Raw genomic sequence first — 25,630 nt, forward strand, 5'->3', positions numbered from 1 at the left:
GGGATTACGTCATCTATTTTCCACAGACGATCGTCTTTGCCGGGGTTTTACAATTTCCCCACTCTGGGACTCGTGGTACAAAAACAAAAAAACTGTTTTCATGCTTCTAAAACCGCCTGGTGTGACGACAGACCAGAGACACGTGGTCCAGGTGGACCAGGTGGACCAGGTGGTCCAGGACCTGGACCTGGACCAGGTCTCCTGGTGAGGACGGACCCTGAATGTCTTGTGTCTTCCAGGAGGACGACAAGTTTCGTTCTTCAGACAGAAACCAGCTCTTCTCTCTCAACAACTTCTTCTTTCTGACCAACGACTTCCTGTCGCAGGTTTTTTTTCTGCTTCTGCTTCAAAGAAACTCTGAGTCGTTTTAGTCGTGTTTTCTTTTTTAAACTCTTCTTTCATGTTCAAGAAGCAGGAAGAGAAAATGACCTTTATCTTCTACATCCTACGTTAGATAAAGCTCAGCCACAATAATAATAATAAATGAAACTTTATTTTGAACATGCAAATAAAAATAAAGACATTTAAATGGTAAAACAACAAAAAAACAATGAACTCGCGTCACATTTGTGTGTCAAAGGAGCAGGAAGAAGTAAAACACGTATTAATTCCTCCTCAGTGACTAAAGTCTCATCATTGAACATAATTCCACCGCCGATTGTGGAAAAGTGCAACTTTTAATTCAGTATTTTGTGAAGACGACGACCTGAACAATCTCCTGTATGTTTTCTTAAATTCAATTATATTTCATTGTTTAATCTGGATGCACCTCTTTACTCCAAAATAATAATTAATAATGACAATAAAAATAATAAAGGAAAATAATTAAAAATAATATAATAAAAAATAACAATTTAAAATAATTAAATTATTAATAAATTATTAAAAAAATATTAATAAATAATAATGAAAATAATTAAAACAATTATAAAATAATAATACAATAAAAATAATGATAAATAAAAATATTATGGAATAATAAAAAAAATTATGAAATAATTAAAAATTATTAATAATAAAAATAGTGATAAATCATAATATAATAAAAATTACAATTAAAAAAATAATATACATATCTAATACTGTTATGAAGAATATGATGCGTCAGCTTCGTCAACATTCAGATCGTCATTGGAACGAATTAAAAAACTCGACTTCAACACATACAAAACAACTAAAACGACGTATTTTTGATTATTTTTTACTTTCATAGTTTCATAACTTTTTATGGTTCAGAAATAAAAGTTGCCTGAAGAGGAAGAGGAGGAGGAAGATTTGATCATTATTGACCAATGTAATAAAAACACACGACACACATTGACCATGTTATTAAAACATGTATAAGAAGTGACTAAAACAATAAACAAGCTCCATATTAATACCTCACACCAAGAACAAAGTTCAAATCTACATTATTATTGTTCCTTCAGATTAAGAGCATGAAGAGATTCACCTTCCCTGGAAGTTCCATTGAGTAATCTGGGTTATTAAAGAAGCTACAAGAGTTTTAATGTGAAAAGTTTGGGTCGAATTCTTACTTTACTTTTTAAGATTAAACATTTATATTAAACTTCAGGTCAGTGACAAGTTGTTGTTTTTTTCATTTTCCCCTTAAACGAGTGTTGCAGAGTGATTTTCTGGTCGTACGTCCAGAGTTTGTTGACGTCCTGCAGACCAGCGGAATGCAGCTTTAAGCTCCGCCCCCCTGCTCAAACAACGGTAGGGCGGCTCTGGAAACATTCAGCCGCCGCTTTTCATGAAAGGAGTCAAACAGCTGACGCTCCACACACACACACACACACACACACACACACACACACACACACACACACACACACACACACACACACACACACACACACACACACCAGTGGGTATAACAACAATGACCTCAGCTCGCACCGATTAGAGTTTTAGTAACGGGAGTCCAGCTGGTGAAAGACGGGCTACTGAACCCCGCCGCCGGTTCAACAGGAAGTAGGAGGTGGTTTAACAGGAAGTAGGAGGTGGTTTAACAGGAAGTAGGAGGCGGTTTAACAGGAAGTAGGAGGTGTGGTGGCGGTTTAACAGGAAGTAGGAGGTGGTTTAACAGGAAGTAGGAGGTGGTTTAACAGGAAGTAGGAGGCGGTTTAACGGGAAGGAGGAGGCGGTTTAACAGGAAGGAGGAGGCGGTTTAACAGGAAGTAGGAGGTGTGGTGGCGGTTTAACAGGAAGTAGGAGGTGGTTTAACAGGAAGTAGGAGGTGGTTTAACAGGAAGTAGGAGGTGGTTTAACAGGAAGTAGGAGGCGGTTTAACAGGAAGTAGGAGGCGGTTTAACAGGAAGGAGGAGGCGGTGTAACAGGAAGGAGGAGGCGGTGTAACAGGAAGGAGGAAGTGGTTTAGCAGGAAGTAGGAGGTGGTTTAACAGGAAGTAGGAGGTGTGGTGGCGGTTTAACAGGAAGTAGGAGGTGGTTTAACAGGAAGTAGGAGGTGGTTTAACAGGAAGTAGGAGGCGGTTTAACAGGAAGTAGGAGGCGGTTTAACAGGAAGTAGGAGGTGTGGTGGCGGTTTAACAGGAAGTAGGAGGTGGTTTAACAGGAAGTAGGAGGCGGTTTAACAGGAAGGAGGAGGCGGTTTAACAGGAAGGAGGAGGCGGTTTAACAGGAAGTAGGAGGTGTGGTGGCGGTTTAACAGGAAGTAGGAGGTGGTTTAACAGGAAGTAGGAGGCGGTTTAACGGGAAGGAGGAGGCGGTTTAACAGGAAGGAGGAGGCGGTTTAACAGGAAGTAGGAGGTGTGTGGTGGCGGTTTAACAGGAAGTAGGAGGTGGTTTAACAGGAAGTAGGAGGTGGTTTAACAGGAAGTAGGAGGTGGTTTAACAGGAAGTAGGAGGCGGTTTAACAGGAAGTAGGAGGCGGTTTAACAGGAAGGAGGAGGCGGTGTAACAGGAAGGAGGAGGCGGTGTAACAGGAAGGAGGAAGTGGTTTAGCAGGAAGTAGGAGGTGGTTTAACAGGAAGTAGGAGGTGTGGTGGCGGTTTAACAGGAAGTAGGAGGTGGTTTAACAGGAAGTAGGAGGTGGTTTAACAGGAAGTAGGAGGCGGTTTAACAGGAAGTAGGAGGCGGTTTAACAGGAAGTAGGAGGTGTGGTGGCGGTTTAACAGGAAGTAGGAGGTGGTTTAACAGGAAGTAGGAGGCGGTTTAACAGGAAGGAGGAGGCGGTTTAACAGGAAGGAGGAGGCGGTTTAACAGGAAGTAGGAGGTGTGGTGGCGGTTTAACAGGAAGTAGGAGGTGGTTTAACAGGAAGTAGGAGGTGGTTTAACAGGAAGTAGGAGGTGGTTTAACAGGAAGTAGGAGGTGGTTTAACAGGAAGTAGGAGGCGGTTTAACGGGAAGGAGGAGGCGGTTTAACAGGAAGGAGGAGGCGGTTTAACAGGAAGTAGGAGGTGGTTTAACAGGAAGTAGGAGGCGGTTTAACGGGAAGGAGGAGGCGGTTTAACAGGAAGGAGGAGGCGGTTTAACAGGAAGTAGGAGGTGGTTTAACAGGAAGTAGGAGGTGGTTTAACAGGAAGTAGGAGGCGGTTTAACAGGAAGTAGGAGGTGGTTTAACAGGAAGGAGGAGGCGGTTTAACAGGAAGTAGGAGGTGGTTTAACAGGAAGTAGGAGGTGGTTTAACAGGAAGGAGGAGGCGGTTTAACAGGAAGGAGGAGGCGGTTTAACAGGAAGGAGGAGGCGGTTTAACAGGAAGTAGGAGGTGTGGTGGCGGTTTAACAGGAAGTAGGAGGTGGTTTAACAGGAAGTAGGAGGTGGTTTAACAGGAAGTAGGAGGCGGTTTAACAGGAAGGAGGAGGCGGTTTAACAGGAAGGAGGAGGCGGTTTAACAGGAAGTAGGAGGTGTGGTGGCGGTTTAACAGGAAGTAGGAGGTGGTTTAACAGGAAGTAGGAGGTGGTTTAACAGGAAGTAGGAGGTGGTTTAACAGGAAGTAGGAGGCGGTTTAACGGGAAGGAGGAGGCGGTTTAACAGGAAGGAGGAGGCGGTTTAACAGGAAGTAGGAGGTGGTTTAACAGGAAGTAGGAGGTGGTTTAACAGGAAGGAGGAGGCGGTTTAACAGGAAGGAGGAGGCGGTTTAACAGGAAGTAGGAGGTGGTTTAACAGGAAGGAGGAGGCGGTTTAACAGGAAGGAGGAGGCGGTTTAACAGGAAGTAGGAGGTGTGGTGGCGGTTTAACAGGAAGTAGGAGGTGGTTTAACAGGAAGTAGGAGGTGGTTTAACAGGAAGTAGGAGGCGGTTTAACAGGAAGGAGGAGGCGGTTTAACAGGAAGGAGGAGGCGGTTTAACAGGAAGGAGGAGGCGGTTTAACAGGAAGGAGGAGGCGGTTTAACAGGAAGTAGGAGGTGTGGTGGCGGTTTAACAGGAAGTAGGAGGTGGTTTAACAGGAAGTAGGAGGTGGTTTAACAGGAAGTAGGAGGTGGTTTAACAGGAAGTAGGAGGTGGTTTAACGGGAAGTAGGAGGCGGTTTAACGGGAAGGAGGAGGCGGTTTAACAGGAAGGAGGAGGCGGTTTAACAGGAAGTAGGAGGTGTGGTGGCGGTTTAACAGGAAGTAGGAGGTGGTTTAACAGGAAGTAGGAGGTGGTTTAACAGGAAGTAGGAGGCGGTTTAACAGGAAGGAGGAGGCGGTTTAACAGGAAGTAGGAGGTGGTTTAACAGGAAGTAGGAGGCGGTTTAACAGGAAGGAGGAGGCGGTGTAACAGGAAGGAGGAGGCGGTGTAACAGGAAGGAGGAAGTGGTTTAGCAGGAAGTAGGAGGTGGTTTAACAGGAAGTAGGAGGTGTGGTGGCGGTTTAACAGGAAGTAGGAGGTGGTTTAACAGGAAGTAGGAGGTGGTTTAACAGGAAGTAGGAGGCGGTTTAACAGGAAGTAGGAGGCGGTTTAACAGGAAGTAGGAGGTGTGGTGGCGGTTTAACAGGAAGTAGGAGGTGGTTTAACAGGAAGTAGGAGGTGGTTTAACAGGAAGTAGGAGGCGGTTTAACAGGAAGGAGGAGGCGGTTTAACAGGAAGGAGGAGGCGGTTTAACAGGAAGTAGGAGGTGTGGTGGCGGTTTAACAGGAAGTAGGAGGTGGTTTAACAGGAAGTAGGAGGTGGTTTAACAGGAAGTAGGAGGTGGTTTAACGGGAAGTAGGAGGCGGTTTAACGGGAAGTAGGAGGTGGTTTAACGGGAAGTAGGAGGCGGTTTAACGGGAAGGAGGAGGCGGTTTAACGGGAAGGAGGAGGCGGTTTAACAGGAAGTAGGAGGTGGTTTAACAGGAAGTAGGAGGTGGTTTAACAGGAAGGAGGAGGCGGTTTAACAGGAAGGAGGAGGCGGTTTAACAGGAAGGAGGAGGCGGTTTAACAGGAAGTAGGAGGTGTGGTGGCGGTTTAACAGGAAGTAGGAGGTGGTTTAACAGGAAGTAGGAGGTGGTTTAACGGGAAGTAGGAGGTGGTTTAACGGGAAGTAGGAGGCGGTTTAACGGGAAGGAGGAGGCGGTTTAACGGGAAGGAGGAGGCGGTTTAACGGGAAGTAGGAGGCGGTTTAACGGGAAGTAGGAGGCGGTTTAACAGGAAGTAGGAGGCGGTTTAACAGGAAGTAGGAGGTGGTTTAACAGGAAGTAGGAGGTGGTTTAACAGGAAGGAGGAGGCGGTTTAACAGGAAGTAGGAGGTGGTTTAACAGGAAGTAGGAGGCGGTTTAACAGGAAGGAGGAGGCGGTGTAACAGGAAGGAGGAGGCGGTGTAACAGGAAGGAGGAAGTGGTTTAGCAGGAAGTAGGAGGTGGTTTAGCAGGAAGTAGGAGGTGTGGTGGCGGTTTAACAGGAAGTAGGAGGTGGTTTAACAGGAAGTAGGAGGTGGTTTAACAGGAAGTAGGAGGCGGTTTAACAGGAAGTAGGAGGCGGTTTAACAGGAAGTAGGAGGTGTGGTGGCGGTTTAACAGGAAGTAGGAGGTGGTTTAACAGGAAGTAGGAGGTGGTTTAACAGGAAGTAGGAGGTGGTTTAACAGGAAGTAGGAGGCGGTTTAACAGGAAGGAGGAGGCGGTTTAACAGGAAGGAGGAGGCGGTGTAACAGGAAGGAGGAAGTGGTTTAGCAGGAAGTAGGAGGCGGTTTAACAGGAAGTAGGAGGTGTGGTGGCGGTTTAACAGGAAGTAGGAGGTGGTTTAACAGGAAGTAGGAGGTGGTTTAACAGGAAGTAGGAGGCGGTTTAACAGGAAGTAGGAGGCGGTTTAACAGGAAGGAGAAAGTGGTTTAGCAGGAAGTAGGAGGCGGTTTAACAGGAAGTAGGAGGCGGTTTAACAGGAAGTAGGAGGTGTGGTGGCGGTTTAACAGGAAGTAGGAGGTGGTTTAACAGGAAGTAGGAGGCGGTTTAACGGGAAGGAGGAGGCGGTTTAATGGGAAGTAGGAGGCGGTTTAATGGGAAGGAGGAGGCGGTTTAACGGGAAGGAGGAGGCGGTTTAACAGGAAGTAGGAGGCGGTTTAACGGGAAGGAGGAGGCGGTTTAACGGGAAGGAGGAGGCGGTTTAACGGGAAGGAGGAGGCGGTTTAACAGGAAGGAGGAGGCGGTTTAACAGGAAGTAGGAGGTGTGGTGGCGGTTTAACAGGAAGTAGGAGGTGTGGTGGCGGTTTAACAGGAAGTAGGAGGTGGTTTAACAGGAAGTAGGAGGCGGTTTAACAGGAAGGAGGAGGCGGTTTAACAGGAAGGAGGAGGCGGTTTAACAGGAAGTAGGAGGCGGTTTAACGGGAAGGAGGAGGCGGTTTAACAGGAAGTAGGAGGCGTGGTGATCCGGATACTTTACTTTTCCCACCATTTTAATCTTCTCTTTCAAAGAAGGAGGTTGCGGCACGCGGCGCTCAGAAACGGGTCGCGTGGCGCTTTTCAACCGCTCAAGCTAACCACGTTGACGCGTACGTCACGACGACGTGACTCCTCCCCCTTCAGCGGAACAGAACCAAGAGAACGTTCTATGTCGCTGCTGGGATCCTCCAACGTGAGGGTTTGGTCTTTTTTGTGAAACAGCTTAAGAAACATTTACAAAACGAGTGACGGTGAACGCGAGACGCCGGCAGGTTGAGTCACTGGGGCGAAGCCGATTGTAAAACCCCGTCAGGCGTATTTCCTTGTTGACGGTTTATAACCTCAACGGGATGAAGTCACTGACCCACTTCCTGTCTGGACTTCGGACGGCGACTTGAAGTCAGCCGTTTGTTTACAGGCCGTTGGATCGTTCACTTCCTCCTCGGAGTTCTTCCTCAGGAATAATCGACTCCGAATGCAAAACTCTGGAAAATCACACGTGTTCATAAAGGCTCCGAATGCAAATCTGAGTCGAACGACGCCGCTGATTTATTAGAACCAACAGAAGCGGAATCGCTGTGGTGGTGTTCTAAAAACTCTATTTTGGGCAATATTGAAATCAGGATTATGTCTTTGATTATGGAACATGTTAAAAAAAAAACCTCTCCTGTTGAATATATAAACGTGTGTCGTAGTACAAAATAAACTGTTGTTCTACAATCAATCTTTTTAAAACAATAAATAACTTTAGATACTAATATAAACGACAGTAATTAATTTATGTTGCTTTACGTTATATGTTGATAATTTGGCCGTCCTGTGAGGCAGCGAGGCGAAGTACTGGAAGCTAAGTTATGCTATTAGCCACCGTTAGCATGACTTAGCTTTAAAATGACACGGAACCCAAGTACTGGAAGCTAAGTAATGCTATTAGCCACCGTTAGCATGACTTAGCTTTAAAATGACACGTAACCCAACTACTGAAAGCCAAGTAATGCTAGTAGCCTCCATTAGCATGACTTAGCTTTAAAATGACACGGAACCTAAGTACTGAAAGCTAAGTAATGCTAGTAGCCGCCATTAGCATGACTTGGGTTATGTGTTATTTTAAAGCTATGTCATGCTAACAGTGGCTACTAGCATTACTTAGCTTTCAGTACTTGGGTTATGTGTTATTTTAAAGCTAAGTAATGAAATCTAAGTAATGCTAGTAGCCGCCATTAGCATGACTTGGGTTATGTGTTATTTTAAAGCTATGTCATGCTAACAGTGGCTACTAGCATTACTTAGCTTTCAGTACTTGGGTTATGTGTTATTTTAAAGCTAAGTAATGAAATCTATGTAATGCTAGTAGCCGCCGTTAGCATGACTGAGCTTTAAGATGACAGGGAAACTAAACCGCTGGTGAAACACGCCATTACTATATGTTAGCTTACAGCAGGTATAGCGGCGGCGAACACACACAGGAAACCACACATTCAGAACTTTTTCTGGGGAAATTTAAAAGTAGCAACTTGGCGCTAATTAGCTAGTGTCGTTTCCTGTGTGAGTCTGGATGTTGAGATCGTCTGGAGCCACGCTGGTCACAAATCAAAAAAGTGTCTCCGGCCAGCGTCGTCCTGCAGCCTTTAGCGTTTCCCGCCTGACGTAGCCGCCGCACGTTACAACTTCCTGCCCCCCCCCCCCCCAGAAGACTGTAAACGGTGCAGCGGCTCTCGGGGGGGGTTGATGTTCTCCGTCGTACAGTTTGGACTGAACCGCTGCATTCCTGAACATCCTCCGCCCACGACGCTTCCTGTGCTGCGCCTCCGAAGGCAGGAAGTGGCTGCCGATTGGCCGGCGGGGGAGAGAGAGAGAGAGAGGAGCGATGGTGTGATATGAGAGAAACAGACACAATCGGGGGAGGGGGGAGGGGGGGGGGGGGATGTTTGTCGTCTGAGTTCGTCTCGGCTTGTTTCTTTCAGTCTCTTTTCTTTGGGCTGCAGTGAAGCTCCGTCGCCACGACGACGGAAAGAGAAATGCCCACAAATGAAATGTGGACGAGCGTCGAGTCGTCAGTTTGGAGTCGTTCTCTCCGGATCTGGTCCGGGTTCAGGTTCTGTGTTTACATCAGTCCTACACCTGGTTTCTCACTGGTTTCTGGACGTGAAGTCACTTAATTCTGATTATTTTGTGGACGTGTGATTTTACACAAGGTTTCCTTCATTTAATAAGTACGGAAGAGGATTAGGGCCACTGTGGGGGAAAAGAGGTTAAAAGTCACTAATCTGAGTTTAAAAGTCAGAGTTGTGAGTTTTAAAGTCAGAGTTGAGAGTTTTAAAGTCAGAGTTGAGAGTTTAAAAGTCAGAGTTGAGAGTTTAAAAGTCAGAGTTGAGAGTTTAAAAGTCAGAGTTGAGAGTTTAAAAGTCAGAGTTGAGAGTTTAAAAGTCAGAGTTGTGAGTCACATGTCAAAGGTCACATTTCTGCTGGTTCACTTTTTGAAAAGCTCTTAAGATGAAGACGCGACGTCTGCAGGAAACATGGCGTCTGGAGACGTCTTGAGTTTGACCTCAGTTGACCTGCGATGAGTTTGACTCTTTCCCAGATGTCTCTCTCTGTCTCTGTCTCTCTCTGTCTCTGTCTCTGTCTCTCTCTGTCTCTGTCTGTCTCCGTCTCTGTCTCTCTCTCTCTGTCTCTGCTTCTCTCTCTCTCTCATTTGGGGACGAGAGCCTCCAGCGTGGCTGCAGGAAATATGTTGGGAGATGCTGTTAGGAGACAGGAGGGACAGTTGGGAGGGTCTGTTAGGAGACAGGAGGGACAGTTGGGAGGGTCTGTTAGGAGACAGGAGGGACAGTTGGGAGGGTCTGTTAGGAGACAGGAGGGACAGTTGGGAGGGTCTGTTAGGAGACAGGAGGGACAGTTGGGAGGGTCTGTTAGGAGACAGGAGGGACAGTTGGGAGGGTCTGTTGGGAGACGGGAGGGACTGTTGAGAGGGGCTGTTGGGAGACGGGAGGGACAGTTGGGAGGGACTGTTGGGAGACAGGAGGGACAGTTGAGAGGGGCTGTTGGGAGACGGGAGGGACAGTTGAGAGGGGCTGTTGGGAGACGGGAGGGACAGTTGGGAGACGGGAGGGTCTGTTGGGAGACGGGAGGGACAGTTGGGAGATGGGAGGGTCTGTTGGGGGACAGTTGGGAGACGGGAGGGACAGTTGGGAGACGGGAGGGACAGTTGGGAGACGGGAGGGACTGTTGGGAGACGGGAGGGTCTGTTGGGAGACGGGAGGGTCTGTTGGGAGACGGGAGGGACAGTTGGGAGACGGGAGGGACAGTTGGGAGACGGGAGGGACAGTTGGGAGACGGGAGGGTCTGTTGGGAGACGGGAGGGACAGTTGGGAGACGGGAGGGTCTGTTGGGAGACGGGAGGGTCTGTTGGGAGACGGGAGGGACAGTTGGGAGACGGGAGGGACAGTTGGGAGACGGGAGGGTCTGTTGGGAGATGGGAGGGTCTGTTGGGGGACAGTTGGGAGACGGGAGGGTCTGTTGGGGGACAGTTGGGAGACGGGAGGGTCTGTTGGGAGACGGGAGGGTCTGTTGGGAGACGGGAGGGACAGTTGGGAGACGGGAGGGTCTGTTGGGAGACGGGAGGGTCTGTTGGGAGACGGGAGGGACAGTTGGGAGACGGGAGGGTCTGTTGGGGGACAGTTGGGAGACGGGAGGGTCTGTTGGGAGATGGGAGGGTCTTTTGGGGGACAGTTGGGAGACGGGAGGGTCTGTTGGGAGACGGGAGGGACAGTTGGGAGACGGGAGGGACAGTTGGGAGACGGGAGGGACAGTTGGGAGACGGGAGGGTCTGTTGGGAGACGGGAGGGTCTGTTGGGAGACGGGAGGGACAGTTGGGAGACGGGAGGGACAGTTGGGAGACGGGAGGGTCTGTTGGGAGATGGGAGGGTCTGTTGGGGGACAGTTGGGAGACGGGAGGGTCTGTTGGGGGACAGTTGGGAGACGGGAGGGTCTGTTGGGAGACGGGAGGGACAGTTGGGAGACGGGAGGGTCTGTTGGGAGACGGGAGGGTCTGTTGGGAGACGGGAGGGACAGTTGGGAGACGGGAGGGACAGTTGGGAGACGGGAGGGTCTGTTGGGAGATGGGAGGGTCTGTTGGGGGACAGTTGGGAGACGGGAGGGTCTGTTGGGGGACAGTTGGGAGACGGGAGGGTCTGTTGGGAGACGGGAGGGTCTGTTGGGAGACGGGAGGGACAGTTGGGAGACGGGAGGGTCTGTTGGGAGACGGGAGGGTCTGTTGGGAGACGGGAGGGACAGTTGGGAGACGGGAGGGTCTGTTGGGGGACAGTTGGGAGACGGGAGGGTCTGTTGGGAGATGGGAGGGTCTTTTGGGGGACAGTTGGGAGACGGGAGGGTCTGTTGGGAGACGGGAGGGACAGTTGGGAGACGGGAGGGACAGTTGGGAGACGGGAGGGTCTGTTGGGAGACGGGAGGGACAGTTGGGAGACGGGAGGGACAGTTGGGAGACGGGAGGGTCTGTTGGGAGACGGGAGGGACAGTTGGGAGACGGGAGGGACAGTTGGGAGACGGGAGGGTCTGTTGGGAGACGGGAGGGACAGTTGGGAGACGGGAGGGTCTGTTGGGAGACGGGAGGGACAGTTGGGAGACGGGAGGGACAGTTGGGAGACGGGAGGGACAGTTGGGAGACGGGAGGGTCTGTTGGGAGACGGGAGGGTCTGTTGGGAGACGGGAGGGACAGTTGGGAGATGGGAGGGTCTGTTGGGAGATGGGAGGGTCTGTTGGGGGACAGTTGGGAGACATGAGGGACAGTTGGGAGACGGGAGGGACAGTTGGGACGCACCGTGGCTGCAGAGAGGGACACGGGGTCTTTGTGTCAGACGGTGTCAACATCCAGTTATGCAACAGCTGGCAACATGCCAGCAGTTTTTATTGACACAGTTGGAGGACGTGGTGAAAATATGCACTGGGTGGGGGAGGGGCTGGAAAAAAAAGAAAATGGGTGGGAACTCTTATTTGTGTTGTTTTTGTTTTTTGGACAAACAGCCGCTCGGTTGAGTTCCACCACCGCGACGAGCTTTAGAATTAGACCTGGGACACAATTCAAAACGAGACGTTTTCCTGGTTCCGTTGACTCTTTCTCTATCTAGACCGTAGCATGACTTTCTAGATCAAACCAGCCTGAGCAGCTCTATCTAGACCAGTGGTTCTCAATTATTGTCTGTCACGCCCCCCCTAGAGGACAACATTTTTTTCAGACCCCCCCCCCCCCGCAACTTTGTAAGAGGCTAACAGGCTTTTTGTTTACTGATGCCGCGCTGACACAATGACCGGCTTGTTGGCCATACTCATGGAGTTTACCATGAAACAACTCCAGTGGCTTACTGACATAACGGGTGTATGGTCTCCAGGTGTATGGTCTCCAGGTGTATGGTCTCCAGGTGTATGGTGTATGGTCTCCAGGTGTATGGTGTATGGTCTCCAGGTGTATGGTCTCCAGGTGTATGGTCTCCAGGTGTATGGTCTCCAGGTGTGTGGTGTATGGTCTCCAGGTGTATGGTGTATGGTCTCCAGGTGTATGGTCTCCAGGTGTATGGTGTATGGTCTCCAGGTGTATGGTCTCCAGGTGTATGGTCTCCAGGTGTATGGTCTCCAGGTGTATGGTGTATGGTCTCCAGGTGTATGGTGTATGGTCTCCAGGTGTATGGTCTCCAGGTGCATGGTGTATGGTCTCCAGGTGTATGGTCTCCAGGTGCATGGTGTATGGTCTCCAGGTGTATGGTCTCCAGGTGTATGGTGTATGGTCTCCAGGTGTATGGTGTATGGTCTCCAGGTGTATGGTCTCCAGGTGTATGGTCTCCAGGTGTATGGTCTCCAGGTGTGTGGTGTATGGTCTCCAGGTGTATGGTGTATGGTCTCCAGGTGTATGGTCTCCAGGTGTATGGTGTATGGTCTCCAGGTGTATGGTCTCCAGGTGTATGGTGTATGGTCTCCAGGTGTATGGTGTATGGTCTCCAGGTGTATGGTCTCCAGGTGCATGGTGTATGGTCTCCAGGTGTATGGTCTCCAGGTGCATGGTGTATGGTCTCCAGGTGTATGGTCTCCAGGTGTATGGTGTCTGGTCTCCAGGTGTATGGTGTATGGTCTCCAGGTGTATGGTGTATGGTCTCCAGGTGCCGTCTTCATTTATTTGGTTTCATGCTCCGCTGCCAGAGTTTTTAGGCATAAAACACAAACGGGTGTTTCCTGGTTCCCGACGTGTTCACGGTAAACCCAAGGGCGACGTAGCATCGTCATATCTCCTGCTCTTACTAGCTTTATGTTTACTCTCACCTGTTTTCTTTTCCTCTGACGCCTCATCCTTTCTTCTTTTCACTCCTGTCAGAAACTTCTCCACCTCTCCTCCTCCTCCTCCGCCAGCTCTGTACACCGGTGTTGGTGTAGTACTTCTTCTTCTCTACTGGCTGAACAGGCAGCCTGTTGATTAGTGTGAGCACTGCTGCCACCTAGTGGCTGGAGGCCCTTTTTTTATCGTTCAAGCATGAATAAAGACACTAGTACTGAAAGTCACGCCCGCCTCACGCCCCCCCTGACACCCCACCACGCCCCCCACCATTTGAGAAGCACTGATCTAGACAGTAACATGATTTTTCTAGATCCAACCAGCGTCAGACTTTTTCTCGTTATATCTATTATTGAGTTTATGCGATCATGTTGAGGAGACACTTAATTGTGACGTGACGTTGGACCAGCAGCAGGGATCCTGACTGGTGACGTTATTGTTTTTACTGGTCCAATATCTTTTTAGTGGGTTTTTTTTATAAGCAGCGGCGTCTCGTACACATTAGCTGCCCTATTGTCCGTTAACTTTCTCGGTTCAGTGCGTCTGGAGAGTGAAGTGCTGCACCTTTGTCCTGCAAGACGACCTTTGATGTCCCCCCCCCCGGCCCGTCTCTCTCTTAGCCACAAAGACAGGAAGAGACTTAAATAGGTGAACAAATAACCAACTGACTTCACAGACCCCGCCCCTTTATGTCCTCTCTCCCGCGTTTACGCTTCAAGTGTCCTCATGGACGAGACGCAGGGACGTCAAGTACATGAGTCCAACTACAGGTCATCATGTGGCAGAAATGAATAAATAAACAAACAAACCAAAGATTGGGTGGAAGACGTCAAGAGATTAGTTGAGAACAAAAGGGTTTCAGATGAAGCGCGAGGACGTCCTGCAGGAGGGACGGTCCGTCTCCACCTGGACTGGTCCTACAGATGTGAGACAGTTGTGTAAAGCTGCTCCTCCTCTTCCTCCTCTTTTATTTCTTCTCCAACGATCGATTTCATTTTGGATTCATGTCCTTTATAAACATTCCTCCTCCTCCTCTTCATCCTCAGCTTTCATCCTCAGCTTTCATCCTCAGCTTTCATCTTACCCAAATAGCTTTTTTTTTTCTTTTTTAAACCTCTTATCCCACGTTCACTCATCTGCGGCCCTTCATTTAACCCCCCCCCCCCCCCCCCCCCCCCCGACACACACACACACACACACACACACACACACACACACACACACACACACACACACACACACACACACACACACACACACACACACACACACACACACACACACACACACACAGAGGAAGTCTCTGCACCTCAAGTAATCCTGTTTTTATTCTCATTTAAAGCCTTAAATTGGCTTTAAGTTGCTTTTTATTGCTCAGATCAGTTCTAATATTCACTTTTACACCGTTTGCTGGCAGGTCTCCTTCATTGCCCCCCCCACCACCTCATTGCCCCCACCACCACCACCTCACTGCCCCCACCACCACCACCTCACTGCCCCCCCCACCACCACCTCATTGCCCCCCCCACCACCACCTCACTGTGTGTGTGTGTGTGTGTGTGTGTGTGTGTGTGTGTGTGTGTGTGTGTGTGTGTGTGTGTGTGTGTGTGTGTGTGTGTGTGTGTGTGTGTGTGTGTGTGTGTGTGTGTGTGTGTGTGTGTGTGTGTGTGTGTGTAATGATCACCTGTCCAGACTTGAGAGGATAATGACACCAGAGCAGCCTCCTCTCCTTCTCTCCTTCCCTCTTCCCTCCATCATCATCAGCAGTCGTCTGAAACCTTCACCTGCGTGTCTGGATCCTCCCTTCTCTCCTTTCCTATCCACTTTTCCTTTCTTAGGAGGCTTCCTAAAGGAGTTAAGAGAAGGAGTTAGGAGGCTTCCTAAAGGAGTTAAGGAAAGGAGTTAGGAGAATTCCTAAAGGAGTTAAGGAAAGGAGTTAGGAGGCTTACTAAAGGAGTTAAGGAAAGGAGTTAGGAGGCTTCCTAAAGGAGTTAAGGAAAGGAGTTAGGAGACGGAACGTTCTGAGGTTTTATTTCCGCTGCGTCTGAACTTAACTCTCGGTTGAATTAGTTCTTCACTGTGAGGAACTGGAGACGCTTGTGGGTCTGACTTCCTCTGACCTCTGACCCATCGCTGCTTTACGCTGCCTTGCTCCCCGGCCGTGGCAGCGCCGCCACACCAACCTGTGTGTGTGTGTGTGTGTTAATCAGTGTTGGAGTAAAAAGTATAAAGGGTGTGAGATCAAGAAACTCTGACGTACCGTTGAGCAATAACATCGTGTTCAACTTGAATCATTCTTTCCAAGACACACCCTCCTACCTGTGTGTGTGTGTGTGTGTGTGTGGGGGGGGGGGGGGGGTGTGTGTGGGGTGTGTGTGAGGTGTGTGTGCACGGTATGAATACAGCTTTATGAATTGAGAATCGGGGCGTGGGAACAATTGAATGTGTTTGAAATATTATTGAAGTGAGAGTTGGTGTGTGTGTGTGTGTGTGTGTGTGTGTGTGTGTGTGTGTGTGTGTGTGTGTGTGTGTGTGTGTGTGTGTGTGTGTGTGTGTGTGTGTGTGTGTGTGTGTGTGTGTGTGTGTGTGTGTGTGTGTGTGTGTGTGTGTGTGTGTGTGTGTGTGTGTGTGTGTGTGTGTGTGTGTAAAGCGAGGTCATCAAAAAAATAAGCACAAACCTATAAAAAGAAGGTAACATATTTTTTTAAAAACATTTGAATCTCCAGGACGGACGTCCAGAGTTTCTACTACCAGGTTACCATGACGACGCTCGGCCTCGGCGATAAAACCGAACATTCACCGATACTGAAATGTAGGAAAGTGACCGAGGTCTTGTTTCCTGTCGGCATGTTCTGTGTTTAAAACATAAAAGAGAGAGAGAGAGGTTGGTTTAGAGTGTGTGTCGCTCGCCCGTCCAGTCTGTCACAAAGACGGAGGTTCAGAAGGTGTAGCGGCTGACGTGACGCCATCGGAGCAAATCCTCACGTTTAAAATCGTCTAAATCAGTTTTAACATCCTTTAAAGTGGCAATAAATACCATAATATTACTGCTTCATGTCGTCACTGTTTAATTGGTTAAATATCTTTGATTTATTGCTTTGATCTGGACTTTGATGTTTCAATTTAAGCAGGTTTTAAAAAATTACGCTTATTAGACTATTCTATCAGATATTTAATGTTTTGGTACTTAAATCCTGTTAAAATGACTTCTTTTTTTTTTAAATCAACTGGTATAAACTAAGGCGATTCTGCAAAATATAAATGTTTTCCCATTTGAAATGAGTATTTATTGATATTTTGTTTTGTAATTTTTATTTAACCTTTCATGCTTCACTGTTCAGGTAAAAGCCGCCTCAAAGCCGCAGTTTAATTTTAGTTTTTTTTATCTTATTTTGCACATGTTGGCAAAATCACACAAATTATATAAAAGACAAAATGTTCAGAAACTTTGTTTGGCCTAAATTATCTTAAATTAAACGTACAAATTAATGTAGAGTCATGATTTAATGGTGGTGATGAGATTTTCGCCTTGCCTCCCAGGCGGTCTCACGTTTTTTGCCGACTCATGCTTTATTAAAATCCTCCTCACTTTTCCTTCATGCGTCTCGATGTCGAGCTGAAGGACAGAAAACGAAAGTGTTGATTGAACGTTTCCACTGATTTCCTGCGCCGCAAAGTCAAAGTGATTTTAAATTCCAAACCAAGGGGATTGATTGCAGAATTACCACTGCGGTCATAAAATTCGGCTTTTCAAAGTAAAGCTAATGACTTTTTACTTTCTCAATCAGTCGTCAGGGAACTTTTAAAGTGAAACTTTCCACCTTCATATTAGTCCACTGGCTGCTCCAGTGAGAGTTAGAAAAAACACAAGTAAACAAACGACCTTAATTACCTAACGTTTTTTAAATGAATTAAACGTTTCAAATCAATTAACTTAAATTAACTTATTTTTAGAGAGAGAGAGCGAGAGAGAGACATCTACTTCGTATTCACCAAAGAAAAAACCCTGAGTTTTGACTTTTTTCTAACGCGCATGAGGTTGTTTGTTTTTTGTTTGTTTTTTTTAACTCTCCGAAAAATGTTCTGTGTTGAAAGCGGTTTCCCTCCAAATGTCTGAGCTGCGACTTCCTGTCGGCGCTCTGACACTTCCTGTGTGTGTTTGATTGTCTGGCTTCATCCTGCTCACCAACTTCTTGTTTGTTTATGGAATTAGCCCCCCGTCCCCCCCGTCCCCCCGTCCCGGTTGGTGGGGGAGCTGGTGTCTGGATGGGATCGGGGGAGGGGGGGCGTCTGAAGGGTGCCTTTATCCAAGCAGCTCAATGAGCGCTCTGTGTGGCGGTGGGTGAGGGGGGGGGGGGCGGGGGGGGGCCTCCAGCGTCATGTTGTCCCACTTTAAGCAGGCTATTGTCTTTTCCAACTGCATGTTGGTCTCTTCAGTTCCACCCCCTGACAGCAGGGGGCGACGGACTGCAGTTGGCTGGTTCTGGCTGCTCTGGACCGTTTCTGGTCTGTTCTGGTTCTGGCTGGTCCTGATTGGGGGGGGGGGGGGTTATCGTCAGGAGCTGGAGGGGCGGGGCCAGCTTCTTCTTCTTTCTTTCTGTTAATGTCCTGAAGCGACTTGGTTTGAATGTTTCTCTTCATGTCGGTTTACTTCCTCTTCCGTTGTTCGGTTCTGCTCGTCTCTGTTAGATTCTGTTGTTTGGACAAAGTGGAACATTAAAAATGGCCTCCAGTCGAATCCAACTTGATTGTTTCCATTTAGCAAAGTGTACAGGAATCCGAAGTCCATTCTACCGTCGCTACCCCCGTCGCTACCCCCGTCGCTACCCCCGTCGCTACCCCCGTCGCTACCCCCGTCGCTACCCCCGTCGCTACCCCCGTCACTATCCCGCCACTACCCCGTTGCTACCCCGTTGCTATCCCGCCACTACCCCGTCACTACCCCGTTGCTATCCCGCCACTATCCCGTCACTATCCCGTCACTATCCCGCCACTACCCCGTCACTACCCCGCCACTACCCCGTTGCTATCCCGCCACTACCCCGTTGCTATCCCGCCACTATCCCGTCACTATCCCGTCACTATCCCGCCACTACCCCGTCACTACCCCGTCACTATCCCGCCACTACCCCGCCACTACCCCGCCACTACCCCGCCACTACCCCGCCACTACCCCGTCACTATCCCGACACTACCCCGTCACTATCCCGCCACTACCCCGTCACTATCCCGCCACTTCCCCGCCGCTACCCCGTTGCTACCCCGTTGCTACCCCGCCGCTACCCCGTTGCTATCCCGCCACTACCCCGCCGCTACCCCGTCGCTACCCCGTCGCTACCCCGCCGCTACCCCGCCACTACCCCGCCACTACCCCGCCACTGTCCCCGCCACTACCCCGTCACTATCCCGACACTACCCCGTCACTACCCCGTCACTATCCCGCCACTACCCCGTCACTATCCCGCCACTACCCCGCCACTACCCCGCCGCTACCCCGTTGCTACCCCGTTGCTACCCCGCCGCTACCCCGTTGCTATCCCGCCACTACCCTGCCGCTACCCCGTTGCTACCCCGCCACTACCCCGACACTACCCCGACACTACCCCGCCACTACCCCGTCACTATCCCGTCACTATCCCGTCACTATCCCGCCACTACCCCGCCACTGTCCCCGTCACTATCCCGACACTACCCCGCCACTACCCGTCACTACCCGTCACTACCCGTCACTATCCCGCCACTACCCCGCCGCTACCCCGTTGCTACCCCGCCGCTACCCCGTTGCTATCCCGCCACTACCCCGCCGCTACCCCGTTGCTACCCCGCCACTACCCCGACACTACCCCGCCACTACCCCGCCACTATCCCGTCACTATCCCGCCACTATCCCGCCACTACCCCGTCACTATCCCGCCACTACCCCGCCGCTACCCCGCCACTACCCCGTTGCTACCCCGCCACTACCCCGACACTACCCCGCCACTACCCCGCCACTACCCCGTCACTATCCCGTCACTATCCCGCCACTACCCCGCCACTACCCCGCCACTGTCCCCGCCACTACCCCGCCACTACCCCGCCACTGTCCCCGTCACTTCCCCGCCACTATCCCGCCACTATCCCGTCACTACCCCGCCACTGTCCCCGCCACTACCCCGCCACTACCCCGCCACTACCCCGCCACTGTCCCCGCCACTACCCCGCCACTGTCCCCGTCACTACCCCGCCACTGTCCCCGCCACTATCCCGCCACTATCCCGTCACTACCCCGCCACTGTCCCCGCCACTACCCCGTCACTACCCCGTCACTGTCCCCGCCACTGTCCCCGCCACTACCCCGCCGTTGTCCCCGTCGCTATCCCGCCGCTACCCCCGTCACTACCCCGTCATTACCCCGCCACTACCCCGTTGCTATCCCGCCACTACCCCGTCACTACCCCGTCACTATCCCGTCACTATCCCGCCACTACCCCGTCACTATCCCGCCACTACCCCGCCACTACCCCGCCACTGTCCCCGCCACTACCCCGTCACTATCCCGACACTACCCCGTCACTATCCCGTCACTATCCCGCCACTACCCCGCCACTACCCCGCCACTGTCCCCGTCACTACCCCGCCACTACCCCGCCACTGTCCCCGCCACTACCCCGTCACTACCCCGCCACTGTCCCCGCCACTACCCCGTCACTACCCCGCCACTGTCCCCGTCACTACCCCGCCACTACCCCGCCACTGTCCCCGCCACTATCCCGTCACTACCCCGCCACTGTCCCCGCCACTACCCCGTCACTACCCCGCCACTGTCCCCGTCGCTATCCCGCCGCTACCCCGTCACTACCCCGTCATTACCCCGCCACTACCCCGTCACTACCCCGCCACTGTCCCCGCCACTACCCCGTCACTACCCCGCCACTGTCCCCGTCACTACCCCGCCACTACCCCGCCACTGTCCCCGCCACTATCCCGTCACTACCCCGCCACTGTCCCCGCCACTACCCCGTCACTACCCCGCCACTGTCCCCGTCGCTATCCCGCCGCTACCCCCGTCACTACCCCGTCATTACCCCGCCACTACCCCGTTGCTATCCCGCCACTACCCCGTCACTATCCCGTCACTATCCCGCCACTACCCCGTCGCTACCCCGTCACTACCCCGTCACTATCCCGCCACTGTCCCCGTCACTACCCCGTCATTACCCCGTCACAGATGAAGTGCAGGATTTCCCTGCTCGCGGCGTCGTAGAGCTTTGCTAACCGAGCGCTTGCTTGTCTCCCGCCGCAGACGTTCACGGCGTGGTGCAACTCCCACCTGAGGAAGGCCGGCACGCAGATCGAGAACATCGAGGAGGACTTCCGGGATGGACTGAAGCTCATGCTGCTGCTGGAGGTCATCTCAGGTGAGCAGCTTCACCTGGAGCGGAGCGTGGAAACGGATAAATGAATGAAGGTGTGGTGCTCAAGCTGAGTGATGGTGTGCAGGTGAGCGGTTACCCAAGCCGGAGCGAGGGAAGATGAGGGTCCACAAGATCAACAACGTCAACAAAGCGCTGGACTTCATCGCCAGCAAAGGAGTCAAACTGGTGTCGATCGGCGCCGAAGGTAGGGAAGCCCGGACCGCCGGCCGTGATCTGAGACTCTGGAGGCGAGCAGGGAAACTCCACACACACCCAAAGAGCTTCACCTGACCGTACCTGACCGTACCTGACCACACCTGACCATACCTGACCCGTTAAAATACAAAACTAAATGTTTCCACTGCAGCAGTAGAGACACACTGACGCCGTGTAGTTAGTCTGTCGGGCCACAGGAGGGCGCTGTCACTTGTTTTAGTCATGAAACCACACAGTCGGGAGGGTGACGGAGTCGCCCCTCAGTCGGGAGTGTGACGGAGTCGCCCCACAGTCGGGAGTGTGACGGAGTCGCCCCGCAGGGACGGAGTCGCCCCGCAGTCGCAGTGTGACGGAGTCGCCCCACAGTCGGGAGTGTGACGGAGTCGCCCCGCAGGGACGGAGTCGCCCCGCAGTCGCAGTGTGACGGAGTCGCCCCGCAGTCGCAGTGTGACGGAGTCGCCCCGCAGTCGCAGTGTGACGGAGTCGCCCCACAGTCGGGAGTGTGACGGAGTCGCCCCGCAGGGACGGAGTCGCCCCGCAGTCGCAGTGTGACGGAGTCGCCCCACAGTCGGGAGTGTGACAGAGTCGCCCCGCAGTCGCAGTGTGACAGAGTCGCCTCACAGTTGGGAGTGTGACAGAGTCGCCCCGCAGTGACGGAGTCGCCCCGCAGGGACGGAGTCGCCCCGCAGTCGCAGTGTGACAGAGTCGCCCCACAGTCGGGAGTGTGACAGAGTCGCCTCACAGTTGGGAGTGTGACAGAGTCGCCCCGCAGTGACGGAGTCGCCCCGCAGGGACGGAGTCGCCCCGCAGTCGCAGTGTGACAGAGTCGCCCCACAGTCGGGAGTGTGACAGAGTCGCCTCACAGTCGGGAGTGTGACAGAGTCGCCCCGCAGTGACGGAGTCGCCCCGCAGTCGGGAGGGTGACAGAGTCGCCCCGCAGTCGGGAGGGTGACAGAGTCGCCCCGCAGTGACGGAGTCGCCCCGCAGTCGGGAGTGTGACAGAGTCGCCCCGCAGTGACGGAGTCGCCCCGCAGTCGGGAGGGTGACAGAGTCGCCCCACAGTCGGGAGGGTGACAGAGTCGCCCCGCAGTGACGGAGTCGCCCCGCAGTCGGGAGTGTGACAGAGTCGCCCCGCAGTCGCAGTGTGACAGAGTCGCCTCACAGTCGGGAGTGTGACAGAGTCGCCCCGCAGTGACGGAGTCGCCCCGCAGGGACGGAGTCGCCCCGCAGTCGCAGTGTGACAGAGTCGCCCCACAGTCGGGAGTGTGACAGAGTCGCCTCACAGTCGGGAGTGTGACAGAGTCGCCCCGCAGTGACGGAGTCGCCCCGCAGTCGGGAGGGTGACAGAGTCGCCCCGCAGTGACGGAGTCGCCCCGCAGTCGGGAGGGTGACAGAGTCGCCCCGCAGTGACGGAGTCGCCCCGCAGTCGGGAGGGTGACAGAGTCGCCCCGCAGTGACGGAGTCGCCCCGCAGTCGGGAGGGTGACAGAGTCGCCCCACAGTCGGGAGGGTGACAGAGTCGCCCCGCAGTGACGGAGTCGCCCCGCAGTCGGGAGTGTGACAGAGTCGCCCCGCAGTGACGGAGTCGCCCCGCAGTCGGGAGGGTGACAGAGTCGCCCCGCAGTCGGGAGGGTGACAGAGTCGCCCCGCAGTGACGGAGTCGCCTCACAGTCGGGAGTGTGACAGAGTCGCCCCGCAGTGACGGAGTCGCCTCACAGTCGGGAGTGTGACAGAGTCGCCCCGCAGTGACGGAGTCGCCCCGCAGTCGGGAGGGTGACAGAGTCGCCCCGCAGTGACGGAGTCGCCCCACAGTCGGGAGGGTGACGGAGTTCGGCCTTGACGTTCCTCCACCCTTAAACTGGGGAAGAAAAAAAAATGGCCGCCAGGAAGTTTGAGGTTTTCGGACACAGAATTCTGCACATTCACACACAGGGAGAGTTTGTCTTTCATTTGTCCTCCGTCCCCAAACAATGAAGGGACGACTTCCCCCGCAGCTCGTCTCGCTTCTTGAGCCACAAACTTACTTCCTGCGACGTTTTCGCACAGAAATCGTGGACGGAAACGCCAAGATGACCCTGGGAATGATCTGGACTATCATCCTGCGTTTCGCCATCCAGGACATCTCTGTGGAAGGTACGTCGTCCCTCCTGTCCCCCCCGTCTGTCCCCCCGTCCCTCCGTCCTCTTCACACACTCACAGGATTTAAATATAACAAGGAAATATTAACGTTCTGATTGAAAAAGCACAGTACAGTGGAGATTTACCAAACTCAACTTTATCTGCTTTTAACTAAATAAAACCTTTTTAATATTTTTTAACACTTTTAATAAAAAAAATTTTAACTTTATTTTTATTTTCTTAAGGTTTTTTGTGAATACATGGTGGACAAGAAGAAATACATGTGCTTTAAAAAAAACTTTACAAAAAAATCTTTAAAAAAAAAACACAATAGAGTTTGATGGTATTTTTTACAGCGTTCCCTGAACGCCTCACATGCAACAGCCAGCATTCCCTGAACGGCCAGCGTTCCCTGAACGCCTCACCACACACGCAACGCCCGGCGTTCCCTGAACGCCTCACCACACACGCAACGCCCGGCGTTCCCCTGAACGCCTCACCACACAAGCAACGCCCGGCGTTCCCTGAACGCCTCACCACACACGCAACGCCCGGCGTTCCCTGAACGCCTCACCACACACACAACGCCCAGCGTTACCTGAATGCCTCATATGCAGCTGAGCGCTTGACTGGGCAGGTTCCCTGAACGTCTCATGAATGAAGGAATAAGCAGGAATAAACGGGCGGCTCTGATTTATCCACTGATATTTACACACATTTTTAAGCAGCAGCTTGAAGTTTAAGTGTAGAAAATGAAATTTAAGTGTAGAAAATGAAATTTCAGTGTAGAAAATGACGTTTCAGTGTAGAAAATGAAGTTTAACTGCAGAAAAAGAAATTTCAGTGTAGAAAATGAAGTTTACTGGTTTGTTCCCCTCCTTCCTCCTCGTGTTCCCCGACAGAGACTTCGGCCAAGGAGGGTCTCCTGTTGTGGTGCCAGAGGAAGACCGCTCCCTACAAGAATGTCAACGTGCAGAACTTCCACATGAGGTGACACACACACACACACACACACACACACACACACACACACACACACACACACACACACACTGATAACATCCTGCTAACTGCTTCATCAAACACATGATTACTGGACCTGAGCCTCCACTGAGCCCCAGGCCTCCAGCGCCCCCCGCTGGAGGCGCCGCAGGCCTGCAGGTGGCGCTTTGCAGACGTTCAAAACTGGATTTTACAATGTTCCCTGAACGCCTCACGGACGGGTTATTGGTTAATGCGGCACCTCCGCAGATTGTCCATTCAGTTTCAGAACTTCCTCAGCGTGTCAAGTTTCCCGACGTTCCCTGAACGCACCACACAGTCTCACCCGTTGTCTTTTGTCCCAATAAAAGACAATACAGTGCTTCTCTCTATCTCTATATCCATCTCTCTATATCCTTTTTTCTATATCCATTTATCTATATCCATCTCTCTATATCCTTTTTTCTATATCCATTTATCTATATCCATCTCTCTATATCCTTTTTTCTATATCCATTTATCTATATCCATCTCTCTATATCCTTTTTTCTATATCCATCCATCTATATCCATCCATCTATATCCATCTATCTATATCCATCTATCTATATCCATCCATCTATATCCATCCATCTATATCCATCCATCTATATCCATCCATCTATATCCATCCATCTATATCCATCCATCTATATCCATCCATCTATATCCATCTATCTATATCCATCTATCTATATCCATCCATCTATATCCATCCATCTATATCCATCCATCTATATCCATCCATCTATATCCATCCATCTATATCCATCTATCTATATCCATCCATCTATATCCATCCATCTATATCCATCCATCTATATCCATCCATCTATATCCATCTATCTATATCCATCTATCTATATCCATCTATCTATATCCATTTTTTCTATATCCATCCATCTATATCCATCCATCTATATCCATCTATCTATATCCATCCATCTATATCCATCCATCTATATCCATCCATCTATATCCATCCATCTATATCCATCTATCTATATCCATCTATCTATATCCATCTATCTATATCCATTTTTCTATATCCATCTATCTATATCCATCCATCTATATCCATCCATCTATATACATCTATCTATATCCATCCATCTATATCCATCCATCTATATCCATCCATCTATATCCATCCATCTATATCCATCCATCTATATCCATCCATCTATATCCATCCATCTATATCCATCCATCTATATCCATCCATCTATATCCATCCATCTATATCCATCCATCTATATCCATCCATCTATATCCATCTATCTATATCCATCTATCTATATCCATCTATCTATATCCATCTATCTATATCCATCCATCTATATCCATCCATCTATATCCATCCATCTATACCATCCATCTATATCCATTTTCTATATCCATTTTTCTATATCCATCTATCTATATCCATCCATCTATATCCATCCATCTATATCCATCCATCTATATCCATCCATCTATATCCATCCATCTATATCCATCCATCTATATCCATCCATCTATATCCATCCATCTATATCCATCCATCTATATCCATCCATCTATATCCATCCATCTATATACATCCATCTATATCCATCTATCTATATACATCTATCTATATCCATCCATCTATATCCATCTATCTATATCCATCTATCTATATCCATCTATCTATATACATCTATCTATATACATCTATCTATATCCATCCATCTATATCCATCCATCTATATCCATCCATC

General features: G+C 50.7%; 1 protein-coding gene across 1 annotated transcript; it reads left to right on the forward strand.

The window, feature by feature from the left end:
* Window positions 1–239: 239 nt before the first annotated feature.
* LOC308148296 (alpha-actinin-4-like) lies at window positions 240–23,862 on the forward strand (the record flags this gene model as incomplete). The annotated part of the gene is made up of 5 exons (XM_080521742.1): window positions 240–326; window positions 20,424–20,538; window positions 20,621–20,740; window positions 22,797–22,883; window positions 23,771–23,862. Coding segments are annotated over 5 exons (501 nt in total), but the record flags the coding sequence as incomplete, so codon positions are not given.
* Window positions 23,863–25,630: the final 1,768 nt, after the last annotated feature.

Source organism: Blennius ocellaris, assembly GCF_963422515.1.
Source record: "Blennius ocellaris genome assembly, contig: SCAFFOLD_228, whole genome shotgun sequence".
Lineage (NCBI taxonomy): Eukaryota > Metazoa > Chordata > Actinopteri > Blenniiformes > Blenniidae > Blennius > Blennius ocellaris.